At 39.3% G+C, this 17339-nt stretch overlaps 1 protein-coding gene across 2 annotated transcripts in view; it reads right to left on the bottom strand.

Annotated features, from left to right (window-relative positions):
- LOC112321860 (alpha-2-macroglobulin) overlaps positions 1-16938 on the bottom strand; it is a 47149-nt gene extending 30211 nt beyond the window's left edge. For both annotated transcript variants that reach the window (XM_024579462.3, XM_053921831.1), the window contains exons 1-11: positions 16761-16938; positions 9681-9864; positions 8694-8853; positions 8477-8529; positions 6364-6384; positions 5921-6089; positions 5392-5476; positions 3274-3394; positions 2375-2489; positions 2119-2228; positions 15-176 (exon numbers count right to left, since the gene is read on the bottom strand). In XM_024579462.3, the coding sequence (XP_024435230.2) occupies positions 15-176; positions 2119-2228; positions 2375-2489; positions 3274-3394; positions 5392-5476; positions 5921-6089; positions 6364-6384; positions 8477-8529; positions 8694-8853; positions 9681-9864; positions 16761-16843 (1263 nt within the window). In that variant the 5' untranslated portion in view covers positions 16844-16938. The remainder of the gene's footprint in view (positions 1-14; positions 177-2118; positions 2229-2374; positions 2490-3273; positions 3395-5391; positions 5477-5920; positions 6090-6363; positions 6385-8476; positions 8530-8693; positions 8854-9680; positions 9865-16760) is intronic.
- Positions 16939-17339: the final 401 nt, after the last annotated feature.

Here is a 17339-nt window from a genome sequence, read left to right as displayed (position 1 = left end):
CTTTACAAGCTTACCCTGACAGTGAGGGAGGAGTCCTTAATGTTGGCGGTGTCGATGGAGAACTGCACCAGGCCGCGCTCATCAGTGGTGGCATTGGAGTGATAGTTAGCAGCATTTGCTATGATGAAGATGAGTTCATTTGGCATGGGGACACCTTTGCCATCCACTAGGCGCACCTGAAGATTAAAAGCTGTGCCTCAGTTATACGGCTAATCCCCAACAGGCACCAAACAAATTCATTTTATTAGAAATATTTATTGAGTGCATCCTATAGGTTGAACATGGTTCTAAGCATTGAGACTATAGCAGTAAACAAAGTTCCTTCCACCATAGAGTTTACAGTTAGTAAGAGGCAGATATTAGATAAATGCATAGACAGTGTGCACTTATTTTAGTAGTAATCAGTCTTAAGAAGAAAAATAAAGCAACACTGTATGGGGCCAGGTGGATACTTGAAATAGCAGGGAGACCGCTCTGTAAAACTATACTGTACATCTGAAACTAATGCAAAATAATATTGAATGTAAACTATAATTAAAAAATTAGAAAAATAAAGCGGTGTACAAAGGCAGAGTGACAGGGATCATACTAGGGTGTACTGAAAAGTGTATTCTGTGGGTATTTTGGAAATGCTGTGCATCACACAGCACAAGAGTCATAAAGGAATGAAAAATTGTAACCCATCAGCCAAATTTAATTGAGCCCCTCTTATTGTGTGGCAGACAACTGACTTTTTGTGGATTAGTGTCCTAAAGTATAATAAGTGCACAAGGAAGCAATTAGTACCTTGTTTGGTATGAATTTCTAGTTGTTTTATGTACGATATCTGCTTCTCAACACAGATTTTCAGTCTTTTGGAAGTGAGGCAGATTTCATGAGGCATTTCCCATGGGGAAAATGTAAAATTGAGGAGCACACAGTATTAATAAAAACTTAAAGTCACATTACTGCTAGTATTAAACTCAGCAGATGAGTAGCCTACTTCCGACCATGAAGATGGTGATTCTTTTTCAGGATAAGCTACTTTTCACGGTAGAAAGAAGCAGAGCAGCAGACTGGGATCAGTGTTCGTAACTGATTAACCAAATCTTAGTTTGTCAGTGAACTGTTGGCTGCATGTAGAGAGATAAAGATAAGCACAACGTTCTGACTTTTTCCTCTTTTGATGAGTCTTATGACTAAAGGAATAGTGATTTAGCAGGAATACATTATCAAAAATGTACAACGTACCTCTGAGAAATTTAAAAACATGGAATATACTTTCCTTTTAGGGTGTGACCAAAGTTTCTGACTGTGTTTGCTGTCATAACAGAATCAAAACGTTCTAAAATGTACCCCACCGCTCATGCGCTGGGTCTAGCCCCTCTGTCTTGTACACTTTCCGCTGGAAATCTTACAGCGTTTCCCTTACGAATACGATGCACAGTAATTATACATGCAATACATACAATTACACAGTAATTAAACACTGACATACTTGCGACTGTCACCTCAGACCTCTAGAGTCAGAAAGGTCCATTGCACTCTGCTCACAATAGGAAAATAACAGTACAAGATTTTTTGTAGATCTGTGAGAAACTTTATATTTTTTAAAGCCTAGTACCTTAAATAACAGTATTTTACCTTTGTGTGTACTGTGTTTTGAAACAGTACTTGCTATCATAAAAAAGTATTATAAACATAATATCTATGAAAGGAGTACTAGGTATGGTGGAATACGTAGGCCTCAAAAGAACAATTAAGACCACCAACCCACTCACTTCCATGTGAAGTTAGTGTTAGAAGATAATGTATGTGGCCACCATGAATTCTGAGATTCTTGTGAGAAAATATCATAAAAATATAAGATTGCCTGGTAAATCATGGGAAGGACATTCAGTGATGTCATACAATGCTTTTCCAAGAGTGAAAAAAACTTTCTAATTTTGATAGTACTCTAGAATGATTTCATGGATATCATAAACAAATTTACAGAGGAGCAGATGCATTTTTGTGTGGTTTTATACTTTTGCTTATATCAATCAACAGGTAACAATAATCAGGTGTAGTTTTAGCAAATATGTTGTGCTTATGAAGTGATGATACACAGGTTGATTTGTGAACTGAAAAATACTCCACCTGTCCAAAGAAGGGGATCCCTTGTCTAAAGTGTGGGTCCACTTTCACAAATGAGAGTTTGGACATGGTTCTTGTTATTTCACTGGTCCCTCTTCCAGTAAACTCCACCTCTGAAAAAAAAGGAGAAAAAAAGTTTTTTGGAAGGATGATCTCCCTGAACATCTTGTACTGCCTCTCTCCTTTCAGCTCATACATTGGCAAGGAGAATGGAACAGTGCCTGTTGTCTTTTCTCCCATACGCATGTGGGACACAGACCTGTTCCTTCTTCTTTGATCTTGGCTTCCACTTCAAGTTCCATGTTATACCCTTCTCTCTTCAACTGGAAGGCCTTGGTTTTTACTTGTTGAGAGAAGCAGCCCTCACTGTTTAGCTAGGAAGGAGTAAAATAAAATATAATATCATAATACTAGACAGATCAGTGGTCAGTTAACCTGGTGGGATTTTGGTGGGTGGGGATCAACAGAACCTAGGTATTTCCGATGAGATCGGGCATGTTCAGGGTGGTATGGCCACAGACAGAACCTGGGTATTTCCTGTAAGAACACAGTACTTATTCTCTAGGGATTGGTTATTATTACATTTCACAACAGTATCTAGTTTATAATTGACAGGTTTATTCCTTAGTTTTTGAGTGAACGGGCTAGAAATGTCCTAAAAATTTTGGGGTAATCTTACTATGACAGGCAGCTAACCCTTCATCAAAATCTGGCTCTGCTTCCATTGTGGACAGCTATGGCTGGAAAGTGACAACCCATTTGGGGACTGCATTTCCTACCTTCCTGGCACCTATGTGAGGCCACATGACAAGTTCTTGTTCACAGAGTAAAACTGACACTCTTCCCAGCCAAGGTGGTTAAGAGGTATGTGTTTTTTCTCCTTCCTTCATACAAGTGGATGCCAAAGATGGCTTGGATGCCAGGTATTGGAGTTGGCTCAGCTTCCACCATTCTGTGTGGTTGGTGCACCAACAACACCCATAATGGACAATTGTAAGAAATAATTCCTATTGTGGTGACTCACTTATTTTTAAAATGATTACAGCTAGCATAGAATACTTTTATAAATTGCTCTCTTCCTGAGTTAGCACCATGTTGTAACTCACGGCTTATTGGCAGCACCTTAGTTGTTAGTCTCTAGAAACATTTTCCACCTACCTTCTGACTGAATTTCTCACAGACAGCCTGTGACTCTCCACCATAGCAGCTAGAAGGATTATTATACTTTCTGCACATGCTCACAGTCACATGTCCTGGGACTGGTTTCCCATATGTGTATCTGTCATAAGAACATTGCCAAATGAATCAAAACAAACATTGAACATATGCATTTTCCACAATTTCCATATTTATGTTTCCTCTTTTAGCTACAGTATATTTACTCCCTGCACGTCCCATCTGCAGAGCTCAAACAGTGTTGAGCACAGGTAAGGAATGACCCTTCTCTTCTAGAATTCTCCAGGCTTCTTTTAACATGTCTTTTTTTTTCTTAATTTTTAATTTTCAGTTCCACCTTTAAACACTACCTTTTGCATTACCAAAGCCCCACCTGTTCTTACAAGAAAAACCAACCCCAATAAAAACAAAACAGAGGGAAGGAACAAGCGCCCTCAATTCTATCTAGGACTACAAACTGTTAATATGATGGCGTCTCTCCTTCCATCGTCCTCTTGCCATGTGTACCCATTTCTTTTTACATAGAATTTTACTTGCTTACATTTTATTAAAAAATGGGGTTGTCACCAGTCAGAGTGGCCAACATAAACAAATCCACAAACAAATGTTGGAGAGGATGCGGAGAAAAGGGAACCTTAGTGCACTGTTGGTGGGAATGCAGACTGGTGAGGCCACTGTGGAAAACAGTATGGAATTTCCTCAGAAAACTAAAAATGGAACTGCCCTTTGACCCAGCAATTCCGCTGCTGGGATTATACCCTAAGAACCCTGAAACACCAATCCAAAAGAACCTGTGCACCCCAATGTTCATAGCAGCACAATTTACAATAGCCAAGTACTGGAAGCAACCTAAGTGCCCATCAGCAAACGAGTGGATCCAAAAACTATGGTATATTTACACAATGGAATTCTATGCAGTAGAGAGAAAGGAGCTTATACCCTTTGCAACAGCATGGATGAAACTGGAGAGCATTATGCTAAGTGAAATAAGCCAGGCGGTGAGGGACAAATACCATATGATCTCACCCTTAACTGGAACATAATCAATAGAAGAAAAAAGCAAACAAAATACAATCAGAGACATTGAGGTTGGGAACAGTCTAGCAGTGGCCAGGGGGGAGTGGGGTGGGGACAGTGGGAAGAGGGGATTGCAGGAACTATTATAAAGGACACATGGACAAAATCGGGGGGGATGGTGGGGGAGGGAGGTGGGTTCAGCTGGGGTAGGGGGGAGGGAAGGGGAGAAAAGGCATACAACTGTAATTGAATAACAATAAAAATTAAAAAAAAATGGGGTTGTGCCCTAAATATACGACTGATAATCGCTGTCTTTTCCAAAGTATTTATTGCCCCTATTTAAAATTTCCTCTCTATTTCTCTTTGCAAGAGCTTTGGCTCACCAGGTATGTAGCACCAGGAACTTGGTGGCCATGACTCTGAGACAGTGCTAGGGCAGAGACCCAGCTGAACAGAGAGTGCATTACATAAGCAGGGCTGGTTACATCACTGTCTGTGCTTTCTGCTAGTGCTGCTGCTGGGCTACTGGAGATGGGAACAGAAGCTCCTGGGAACATAAATTTTCAGAGTTGGAAAGGACCATATGGAGAGAGGTATGTAACATGCCTTAGGTAGACTGATGAGTTAGATGAGACTTCTGTATGTCTACCTCAGCAAATTCTGAATCTAACTTATTTTCGCACCATGTATGCAGGCTCAGGTAAGTAATGGGTTAGTGATTGAATTTCCTCTATAATCCAATGAAAGGAAAGCCACTACCCTTCGATACCATCTATTCGTGTGTGTGTGTGTTTATGTGCATGCACGCACGCAGCGCTGTAACTTCAGAATCCTGGCAGCACAGTCTCTCCAGAACAGCTGCCTGTGCCGAGAGTCGTAGTAATGCTGGTAAGACTATGAAAGAAAATCCGAAGGAAACATAGGGAAACAACAGCAGAGGAGAGTTCTAGAGACGGGATGCTCTCACTTATTTAAAGGATTTGCACTGCCACTTTTCCTACAGAAACTAGCCAAAATATCCCAAATGGTGAGTCTTTTATTAAAGATAATTCCCCTCCAAAGATTAAAAAAGTACAAACTCACATGCCACACACTGACACATTCACCACTTCTTCCACAATCGTGATTATCCTCGGCATGGTTACTTGCACTTCAAACTTAGGAAGCACTGTTGATTGGAGATAAAGGAAGTTTGGGATTAGTTTTCAAATTTGGGGGAACTAGTATTTTCATGTTACCTGTAATAATTCCCTGATAATATTTTAGGCCACTGAACAGGCAGCTCTCTTCTCTAATATTTCTATCTTCCTCTCAAATGGAGACTGCTTGAAGGACGATGACAGATCACTGCAGCCTTAATGAACTAGGGAAAATTCCACTAATACAAGGGTGGGATACATGTTTTGAGATTAAAAATTGCTATACAGATAATGAAGTTATAGGAAGTCCTATTCACCAATCATTGTCCTCATTGGAGTTTGGTATATAATTGGTTCTACTCCAAGCCCAATCTCACCCAGGGGAAATGAAAAGACTCCAAATAAGCTCAAATCTTAGGCCCTAGAAATTTAAATATGAAGAAAAATGTTCCATGACTTTCCACAATCCATACCAAATTCCTCCACGGTGAAGGGGTGCTCTGTCGTTCTGCCTGATTCCTTCTGTACCACCACCTTGTAGGAGCCCTGAATCGGCTCTGATGAGAGGGGAAAGGCCAATTGCTTGAGTCCGCTCTCTAACTTGAGTTTCTGCCATTGCGCGATGCGATTTCCTTTAGGGTTCTATAGATACAGTAGTTGAACCTTACAGAAGAGCTTAGAGCGTTAGCGGCAATATAAGAAATCTGTGAAAACTCCTGTGTTACTCAGAGAGGAAAAGGGGGTGGTGATAACGAGAGGAGAGGGCAGAGGAGTTAGAAGCATCCGAGCTCTATGAGTTTGAAGGCTTCTCCCTTAATGACGAGTTTCTGGGATATTGTAGGAATCTCTCAGATAAGAACATTTCCCCTACACTGATTACGTTACATGTAATTATGGAATGTTTCATTTTGCTTACCTCAATGTATACCAGTGGAATCTGAGAGACAAAAGAGAAAGAAAGGAGTTTAGAATTGTTCACAAATATTCTCATCTTTGATTTATAAGCAAGACAGTTTTATATAAAGTAACTTTACCTGTAGTAAAACTCACAAAAATGACAGGTTAAGTTTTACAGAACTTTTCACTAATCATCATAAGCAGTTAATAAATAATGATAAGAATTTAATTGGCTACATTCATTAAGAGTGTGTATACCATCCCAGTGAAGAACACTCTTTTGTCCTGAAGTTTTATGGACTGAGAAATAAAATTCTAACACAACTATAAGTAACCATTGTCAGACCTACATGTTAAGATGGGTAGTTCTAAGAGTAATGGGGGATGGAAATAGCTCCTCTGCTATCAGTGGTTATTCACTACTAAAAAGTAGTATTTATTAAGCACCTGCCATGTGCTCTGTGTCATTCTCAGTTCTGGGGATATAGCAATGCACAAAAGAACAATGTATCTGCTCTCACAGAGCTTACTTTCCAATATGGAATCAATACATACGAAACACACGCATACATGCATATAGGTACATATAGTTGAGATTGATATTTTGTAAGTATATTTGAGATATATATGTTTGACATATGTATTTGACATGTCTATATATTTGAATCTATATCTACATCTTTACCTATATCTACAAGTACCAGGTAGTGGTAAGGATCAAGATATAAACATGAAGCAGGGTTAAGCTGATAGAGTAATGGCTGAGGTGTTTAATGCTAAATAGAGAAGTGAAAGTAAAAACCTAGACCAGCTTCAAGGCTTGTTTAGAGGTGATGTTGGCCAGGAAGAGGTTGCAGCATGCAGATGGAAAGAAGTAGTTTGGACACATTTTAAGCTAACATGATTTTCTGATGAAGTAGGATTATGCCATAACTTTTTGCCTTAGGGACTGAAGAAAAAAAAAATGCCTCTTTTTGAAATAGAAAAATGTGGAAGAATAGATTTGGGGGAGAAAATTAAGACTTTGGTTTGATGTTTTCATTAAAATTAAAATAGCTGTTTTTCATCATAAATACCAAGTGTTAATCTTAAGGAAAAACATTGATTTCATTCATCTTCCTTTTTAAAAGAGGTTTTGGTAGGAATGTTTGGAAAAATTCTAAATCTTTGAGGAGTTCTTTGAACTTAATTTATTTGAGGATTTAGGTGTGTGTTATTTAATACATCTCTCTAATTTACTTAATTGATAACTTTCTAAAGAGTAAGTTTAAGTGGGTGACAATGCCTAAGTATCAGTACAAAGACAGAAAGACTTCGCTGTTCTCTTGATCAGGGATGATACTGTTTAACATAAGGATCTTACATTCCCAAACCACCAATAAAATTATATATATACATATATGTGCATATATATATGAATATATAATGAATATATATATATTCATAGCAGTGCTATTTACTATAGCCAAAATTTGGAAACAGCCTAAGCGCCCATCAGTGGATGAGTGGATAAAAATGCTGTGATACATTTACACAATGGAATACTATGCAGCAGTAAAAAAGATATAACTCTCACATTTTGCAACAGCATGGATGGACTTGGAGAAAATTTTGCTAAGTGAATTAAGTCAATCAGTGAAAGAAAAATACCATATGATCTCACTTTTCTGTGGAATCTGATGAATACAATAAACTAATGAACAAGATAGTAACAGAAGCTTAAATACATAGAATGGACTGACAGCTGGGGGAAAGGAGGGGTGGGGGGAAGGGATGAAAGATGGTGAAGGGATTAACCAAAGAACCTTTATGCACAACTCATGGACATGGACAACAATGTGGGGATTGGCTGGGGGTGAAAAGAGGGGTGGTTTGGGTGAGGGAGGGAGAGGGGAGGAAAGTAGGAATAACTGCAATAGCTTAAACAATTAATAATAATAATAGTAACAATAATAATAAAGAATAACAAAATTTAAAAAATAAAATAAGGATCTTACATTATTGTAATGTCAGAAATTACTGTTATTGACACTAGATTCTTTCTTTCTCTGGTCCTCCCCCAACACCAAAAACTGGCTTCCAGCCAGGTGACACAGATAATAATGATTCTGTATAGATATTAGGAGACTCACCAACTCATTCAGGGGGTGAAAATTTTCATCCAAGGAGACAACACGAAACTTTACTGAAACAGAAATATTTTCCATTAGTCCCAGAAATCTTAAACCAGGCTTATGGGCTGGTAAGAAAAGTTATTAAGGAACCAGAATTATAGGGCTTTAGACTGGGGAATATGAAGGAGAGGGTCTTTTCTTTTTGAAGTTGCCCTGACTGTAGGCCTCTTTATACCTGTCTGCCCGGGTCTGTAGATGGGTTTGTCTGTCTGGACAAAGAGCAGGCTCTCTTGGTTTTTAACCACCACCGTGGTCCGTCTCCTGAATTCTTGGGTTGCTCCTTTCACTTGGACAGTGAGAAACATAACCTCTTCAGAGGATGAAGACCTTGGGACCTGAAATACAGAAGAGATCCCAAGAGCTCATTCAGTCTTCCACATTTCCTCCCCCCATCCCTGTTCCACTCCTCCCTGGAGATCTTGCCTCTTTTGCTTAACTTCACTCCCTCATTCTTATCATAGAAAATTGGTATGGGTAGGAATTACTTCTGTCATTTTACCAGTAGGGAGGCAGAACACGAGATGGAGGAAAACACATCAGTAAGAAAAGTCATCAACAAGAGTCACATCACCTTATGGATCAGCCAGTACAGTCTTGATTCAATTATACACTGAACTTTGCCAAGTTTTTGTAATGAACCAAAAGGGCATTGTAGGGGCATTTTAAGGCCATGAGAAAGAAAACTACACTATTTTATTGCTATAGGTTATAAGCATTTTACATGTGGGCAACACTGAAGAGCTACTGGATATTTGCTCATGGTAATTTCTACAACTTTCCCTCTTAGAAAGAGTATGGGGTGATATCTTCCTGTCAGCCCACTACTGGGGGCTTATGTTGAGCATTGGCCTCATTTGCTTCATTAATATTTTTTCCATTTGATTTTAAGAAGAGGTCACATTTTCCCTTTGTCTAGTATATACTGCTTCCCCACCCCCAAGCTAATAGGAATTTTCTTTGATCATTAAATTAATTCTTAATATGCTTATAAATATTTGCCTCCCATGGTTGGAAATTCCTGCATTGCCTCTTAATTTATACTATATTTAGATTTCTTCCCGAAGTCCTTGTCAGCCTCTAAAGCCTTGTCTTGACTGAATTCTGGATCCCTATGGCCCTGACCAATAGAATCAAGTGTATTAAGTCAAACAGTCATACTCACAGTGAAGGAGACACAGTGGAATAAGTCCTTCTCTGCCACCAGGTCAGTGAAGAGGCTCCTGTTCCCCCTGAGACACTCCAAGGAAGCACTTACAGTCACTGTCTCATTCAGGTGGCTCAGAAGGAGACAGCCCTTCTCAGGGGTCTCAGTGTGGAGCAGGGACGGGACCAGCACCATATACTGCCTGGAAATGGGAAGTCCAGTTACAGGAGAGTGTAAAAGGAGAGGCATTGTTATCAGAGGCACTATTTTCTATAAAAATTATTCATAATATCATTAGTTTTACACCAAGAGAAGATATATTGATAAGCATGAAATTAATCTTTGCTGTTGAATGGTGTGTATGAAAGTTATTTTTCTGTCATCACCAGTGCCATAGCAGTGAACATTTTGCTTGAAGTGAGACTTAAATAGATTAAAATCTGCAGGTTTACCTTATTTTAAGAAACCCCAAAATGAACTTCCAGCCAAGATGGAGGCATAGGTAGATATACTGTGCCTCCTTGCACAACCAAAAGCAGGACAACAACAAATTTAAAAACAAAAAACAACCAGAACTGCCAGAAAATTGAACTGTATGGAAGTCTGACAACCAAGGAATTAAAGAAGAAACATTCATTCAGACCAGTAGGAGGGGTGGAGATGGGCAGCTGGGCGGAGAGGACTCCTGCCAAGGTGGCGGCTGGAGGACTGGGGTGGGTGGCAACTGGCAAAGTGGGTGGTCCCACGAATTTGTGTGCGGATAAACCAGGAGGAACAACTGGGAAGCAAGACAGACCAAGCAACCTAGGATTCCAGTGTGGGGAAATAAAGTCTCAAAACCTCTGACTGAAAAAACCTGTGGGTGTTGCAACAGTGGGAGTAGCTCCAAGCCTCACAGGAGAGTTCATTACAGAGAACCACAGGGTCCTAGAATGTACACAAAACTGCCCACACAGGAATCAGCACCAGAAGGGCCCAATTTGCTTGTGGGTAGTAGAGGAGGTGACTGAAAGCCATCAGAGAGCTGAGCAAGTGACATTGTTCCCTCTTGGACCACTCCCCAACACAGGGCAGCAACATAGTAATGTGGGTTGCCCTGCCTTGGTGAATACCTACGGCTCCACCCCTTACTATGTAACAAGCATGCAGAGACAAAAAAAAATATGGCCCAAATGAGAGAACAGATCAAAGCACCAGAAAAAATACAATTAAGTGATGAAGAGATAGCCAACCTATCAGAAGCAGAGTTCAAAACACTGGTAATCAGGATACTCACATAATTGGTTGAATATGTTGCAAAGTAGAGGAAAAAGTGAAGGCCATGAAAAGTGAAATGAAAATGCACAGGGAACCAACAGTGACGGGAAGGAAACTGGCACTCAAGTCAATGGTTTGGACTAGAAGGAAGAAAGAAACATTCAACCAGAACAGAATGAAGAAACAAGAACTCAAAAAAAGAAGGAGAGGCTTAGGAACCTCCAGGACAACTTTACACTTTCCAATATCTGAGTCATAGGGGTGCCAGAAGGAGAACAACAGCAAGAAATTGATAACTTATTTGGAAAAATAACAAAGAAGAACTTCCCCAATCTGGTGAAGAAAATAGACTTTCAGGAAGTCCAGGAAACTCAGAGTCCCAAAGAAGTTGATCCCAAGGAAGCACACACTGAGGCACACCATAATTACATTATCCAAGATTAAAGATAAGGAGAGAGTCTTTTTTTTTTTTTTTTAACTCAGAAGTCTCCATTTATTTTACATACACTTCTGGGTGTGCAGCTATATTCACATCTATAGCTGCTAACAATGTAAAACAGTATGTATACCCACCCTTGCATGCAATCTTGTAAGAATGGTGACCAGAGTCCCAGAATTTGAGTATCATTTATTTTATTTATTTATTTTTAAATTAATTAATTTATTTTTATTCAGTTACAGTTGTCTGCATTTTCTCCCCATCCCTCATTCCGCTGTTGGGATTGTACCCTAAGAACCCTGAAACACCGATCCAAAAGAACCTATGCACCCCAATGTTCATAGCATCACAATTTACAATAGCCAAGTGCTGGAAGCAACCTAAGTGCCCATCAGCAAATGAGTGGATCAAAAAACTATGGTACATTCACACAATGGAATACTACGCAGCAGAGAGAAAGAAGAAGCTCCTACCCTTTGCAACAGCATGGATGGAACTGAAGAGCATTATGCTAAGTGAAATAAGCCAGGAGGTGAGGGACAAATACCATATGATCTCACCTTTAACTGGAATATAATCAACAAAAGAAAAAAGCAAAGAAAATATAACCAGAGACATTGAAGTTAAGAACATTGTAACAATAGCCAGAGGGGAGTGGGGAGGGAATAGCGGGGAGAGGGGTCTATAGGAGCTACAATAAAGGACACAAGGACAAAATCAAGGGGGAGGGTAAAAGTGGGGGGGGAGGTGGGGAGGAGAGAATCTTAAAAGCAGCAAGAGAAAAGGAGACTGTTACCTAGAAAGGAGTTCCCATAAGGCTATCAGCTGATTTCTCAAAAGAAACCTTGCAGGCAAGAAGGGGCTGGAAAGAAGTATTCAAAGTCATGAAAGGCAAAGACCTACATCCAAGATTACACTATCCGGGAAAGCTATCCTTTAGGGCAGATAAAGTGCTTCCCAGATAAGATCAAGTTAAAGGAGCTCATCATCACCCAGTGCTTATTATATGAAATGTTAAAGGGACTTTTCTAAGAAAAAGAAGTTCATATATCTGTTCATATATCAAAAATATGAACAGTAAAATGACAACAAACTCACAACTATCAATTACCGAACCTAAAAAACAAAACAATACAAACAAACAAAGCAAATAACTAGAACAGGAACAAAATCACAGAAATGGAGATCACATGGAGGGTTATCAGCAGGGAGGTGGAGTGGGGAGAATGGGGGAAAAGGTACAGGGAATAAGAATCATAAATGGTAGGTACAAAATAGACAGGAGGAGGTTAAGAATAGTATAGGAAATGGAGAAGCCAAAGAACTTATATGTATGACTCATGGACATGAACTAAGGGGCTGGGGAATGCGGGTGGGGGGGTTGCAAGGTGGAGGGGAGTAAAGGGGGGGGGGGAAACAGGACAACCATAACAGTATAATCAATAAAAATATTCAAAAGAAAAAAAAATAAAAATAAATAAAAAAAGAAACCCCAAAATGTAAGCACCTGAATTCAAATTAAAAGTATGCTAATTATATGTAGTCATGTTGTAAATCTATTTTACATTAAGATTGCTGTAAAAAGCATGCAAACTCTCAGGTGAGACACTGAAAAAATCAATTTATAGAACTTTCATTGAATATCTATATCTATATTTAATCTATATCAGATATCTGTCAGATAGATATCTGATATAGATTAAATATAGATATATATTTATATCTATCTATCTATCTATCTATCTATATTCAACAAGTCTGAGAAAATGGCATGGCAAGCACTTACTTTCCACTTTACAGATGTGGAATCTGAGACTTCAAGCAAGTGAGTCATTGGTTGAAAGTCTCAGTTGAGGTAAACAACTAATGAAATCTTAGTGTGTTACCTAACCCTGTATGTTTGCATTTTAAATATTTGCTTTTCAATTCCTGGCTAGACAATGGCTCCACTCAGAAATGGTCTTCTAGTGATTGGATTTTGGGTCTTGGTAACTCGTTAGCAAAATAGAAACATTTCCAATTCTCTTGTATGTACCTTTATTGACCCTGGAGTTTTCAAACATTTTTTATTGAGTTTATTGGGGTGATATTGGTTAACAAAACCATGCAGGTTTCAAGTGTACAACTCAACAAAGCATCTGCCACTGCATCATGCACCCATTGCCCAAAGCGAAGTTGTTTTTCATCCCCATTTATTCCCCCTTTGCCCTCTTCTGCATCCTTCCAACTGCCCTCCCTCTGGCTATCACCACACTGTTGTCCATAAGTCCTTCTTCCTTTTTGCTCAACCCCTCTACCCCCTAACCTCCCCACTGCCCCCCTAGCTGTCATCTATTCTCCATCTATGAGGGTATATAAATTTAACTTTAACTCTTCTTTTAAATTTAATGTGACCATAACCCTAGCTCATGTGGCTCAGTGGGTTGAGTGTTTGCCTGTAACCAAAGGTTGCAAGTTCAATTTCTGGTCAAGGCACAGGCCCAGGTTGGAGGCCAAGTCCCCAGTTGGGGGCATGTGAGAGGCAACCAATTGATGTTTCTGTCCCTCCCTTTCTCCCTCCCTTCCCCCCTCTCTAAAAATAAATCAGTAAAATCTTTAAAAATTTTTAATGTGAGCATAAAGTTGCAAATGTTGAACATTTTCTTCTGGTTTCAGTAATTTTCAAAAGTCTTATTCACATACAACTGATCAAAACAAAATAAATGTATTTCAAATTATAAAACATACACATTAGATACAAAATCAAAATGCTTTTGAAGCACATCTTTAATGGAATGATGAACTTTTTTATATATCAATGGATGGCTATTCTCTATTGCAAGAATTAAACAAGGTCTATCATTATATTTTTGGTTTGTATAGATGTAAATGCCATGAAAAAATATTCACATAAGAGTAAGTGACAAATGAAACAATTATATATCATTATTATTAATTTTTGTAATTTGTAATTTACATGCCAGAAATCACCCAGTGCTCTATTATCAAGAATTGCTTGTAATCAGCTATTAACTGGTGTTTTCTTTAGATCTTCCTTCAATTTTGTTGAAACAAAAAAAATTTGTCACTACATGATTTGCAAAAGGATTCTCTCCCTTGTCCTTAGAATCCATTGCTTTCTCAACATCAATATCAACATCAGTATTTCAAATTGTTCCTTTCTTTGGCATCCTAAAGATATTTATACTCCAGGAGTCCGGCCAAGATGGAGGCAGAGGTAGAAACCCTTCACTTCCTCGCACAACCAAAAGGAGGATAACAACCAATCTAAAATCAATATAAACAACCAGAAGTGCCAGAAAATCAAACTGCATGGAACTCCAACAACCACAGAATTAAAGAAACAGTCAAACAGAACATCCAGACTGGTAAGGTGGTGAACGGAGAGAACCTGCTGTGAGGCAGCAGGCTGCATGGGCGGGGCTGACAAGGGGAAACTGAGACTCGGAGGTGGCTGTGGACTACGGCAGTTGCTGCAGCGAGGGAAATTCCCAGTCTCACAGGACAGTCTGTTGGAAAGTGGGGCTAGGCCCAAGCAGGGGAGCTGCATTGTTCCCTCTCCGGCCCCTCCTCAACAGGCAGCAAGCACCATAGTAGAGCAAGGAGGTTTGCCCTGCCTGGGTGAATACCTAAGGCCCTGCCCTCTTACAACTTAACAGGGGCCCCAAACAAAGAAATAGGTCCAAAATGAAAGAACTGAGCAAAACCTTAGAAAGACAGCTAAGTGAGGAGGATATAGCCAACCTATCTAATGGATAATTTAAAGCCCTGGTAATCAAAATGCTCACAGAACTGATTGAGCTTGGTCAAAAAATGAAAGATACCCAAAATGAAATAAAGCAAGATATTCAGGGAACCAACAGTGAAAGGAAGGAAACCAGGACTCAAATCAACGATTTGGAACAAAAGAAAGAAATAAACATCCAACTGGAACAGAAAGAAGAAACAAGAATTCAAAAAAGTGAAGAGAGTCTTACCAACCTCTGGGACAACCTGAACCATTCCAATATCTGAATTATAGGGGTGTTAAAAGGAGAAGAACAACAGCAAGAAATTGAAAACTTACTTGAACAAATAGTGAAGGAAAACTTCCCCAATCTGGCAAAGGAAATAGACTTTCAGGAAGCCCAGAGAGTCCCAAAGAAGTTGGACCCAAAGAAGAACACACCAAGGGACATCGTCATTAAGTTACCCAAGATTAAAGACAAAGAGAGAATCTTAAAAGCAGCAAGAGGAAAGGAAAGAGTTATCTACAAAGGAGTGCCATAAGGCTATCAGCTGATTTCTCAAAAGAAAATTTACAGGCAAGAAGGGGCTGGAAAGAAGTATTCAAAGTCATAAAAGGCAAGGACCCACTTCCAAGATTACTCCATCCAGCAAAGCTATCATTTAGAATGGGAAGGGCAGATAAAGTGCTTCCCAGATAAGATCAAGTTAAAGGAGTTCATCATCACCAAGCCATTACTACATGAAATGTTAAAGGGACTTATCTAAGAAAAGGAAGATCAAAAATACGAACAGTAAGATGACAACAAACTCACAACTATCAACAAAGGAACCTAAAAAAATAAAAGAATAGAATCAGAGAAATGAATATCACATGGAGGGTTTTCACTGGGGAGGGGGAGGGGAGGAATAGGGGGAAAAGGTACAGGGAAAGAAAGCATAATTGGTAGGCATTAAATAGATGGGGAGAGGCCAAAAATGTTATAAGAAACAGAGAACTCAAAGAACTTATATGTACAACCCATGGGCATGAACTAAGGTGGGGGTGCTGGAGGGTTGAAGGGTGCAGGGTGGAGGGTGTCAAAGGGGGAAAATTGGGAAAACTTTAATAGCATAATCAATAAAATATACTTAAAAAATATTTGTACTCCAGACAATGCTCCATGGTAACATCTGATCGAGAGAGAGGTTTTTCTTTCTCTTATGAAGTGGGAGATGGGCAATTAGGACAGAGGAAGTAAGAAAGGATAAATACCACAGTCTCAAGCAGATCAGTGTGAATGTGAGAATCTGAAAATTGATTCCTTTAAGAGTATCTATTTTTAATGCCCCTTAGAAAGTCTTAGTATATCCCCAGATAATTTAGAGGTTCAGAGATCCAGAGAATTTAAGAAAAATGGTTAAGAATATGAATGAATAAACCAGATTTATGAAATCTCACCATTGGAAGAGACCTTAGAGGTAAGAAGATGGCAGTTTCATAGGGAAGATAAATGATATAATGGGGAATCTGGAATAGAGGAAAAGATTCTTTCTCTTAACTCTTAAAAATATATTTTAATAAAGCAAGCAAGAATTTAAAACATATATAAGTGGTTACTCTGCAGACTATTTCAATTCAAAGCAGAAAAAAAGTAAGGAAAGGACTCTAAGTTTATGCTCTATGGGGAACTTACGGTTGTGCGGAGGCTGAGGCATCTGTAGGCAGGAAGACCAGAAGGAGAAGAGTAAGACTTGGATGGAGTTTGTTCTTCCCCATGCTGCAGGGAGAAGGGGCCGGAGGAAATCAGACTGTATTGTACCCGGCTCCCTGCAGTTGGTCTGGGACCAAGCATTCCTCAGAGCGACTAAGCTTTATGCTGCTCTCTGAGCAAACAGGAAGTTCCTCCCATTCCAGGTGTCTAAACAAAGTTGAGGTCTCTGAACATTCTCTGGAAAGGTCATTGCTCTCAGGGGCCTAATTACGGTCAAGGTTAATTCCTGGCAGGCTAAACAGAATTCCTGGAGGGATAAAATCCACATTCCTGTAAGTACTCACTTTCTCTGGGTTTTACTATAAAGCAGCTAATTGGCTTTAAAACCCCTTCTTTCTCTTACTTCTGCCTTCCACTTCCCCATGGCACATTTTATGGCTTTCCTTACATCTTTTGCATGAATAGTTGGTACAGGAAGCTACAATTTAAACAATACTGGACAGGTTGAAAATAGATATTTTACTGTGAGCCTGCAAGTCCTCCATTAGATATGCCTACCTT

Source organism: Desmodus rotundus, chromosome 3 (assembly GCF_022682495.2).
Source record: "Desmodus rotundus isolate HL8 chromosome 3, HLdesRot8A.1, whole genome shotgun sequence".
Classification (NCBI taxonomy): domain Eukaryota; kingdom Metazoa; phylum Chordata; class Mammalia; order Chiroptera; family Phyllostomidae; genus Desmodus; species Desmodus rotundus.
This window is presented reverse-complemented; position numbering and strand designations above follow the sequence as displayed.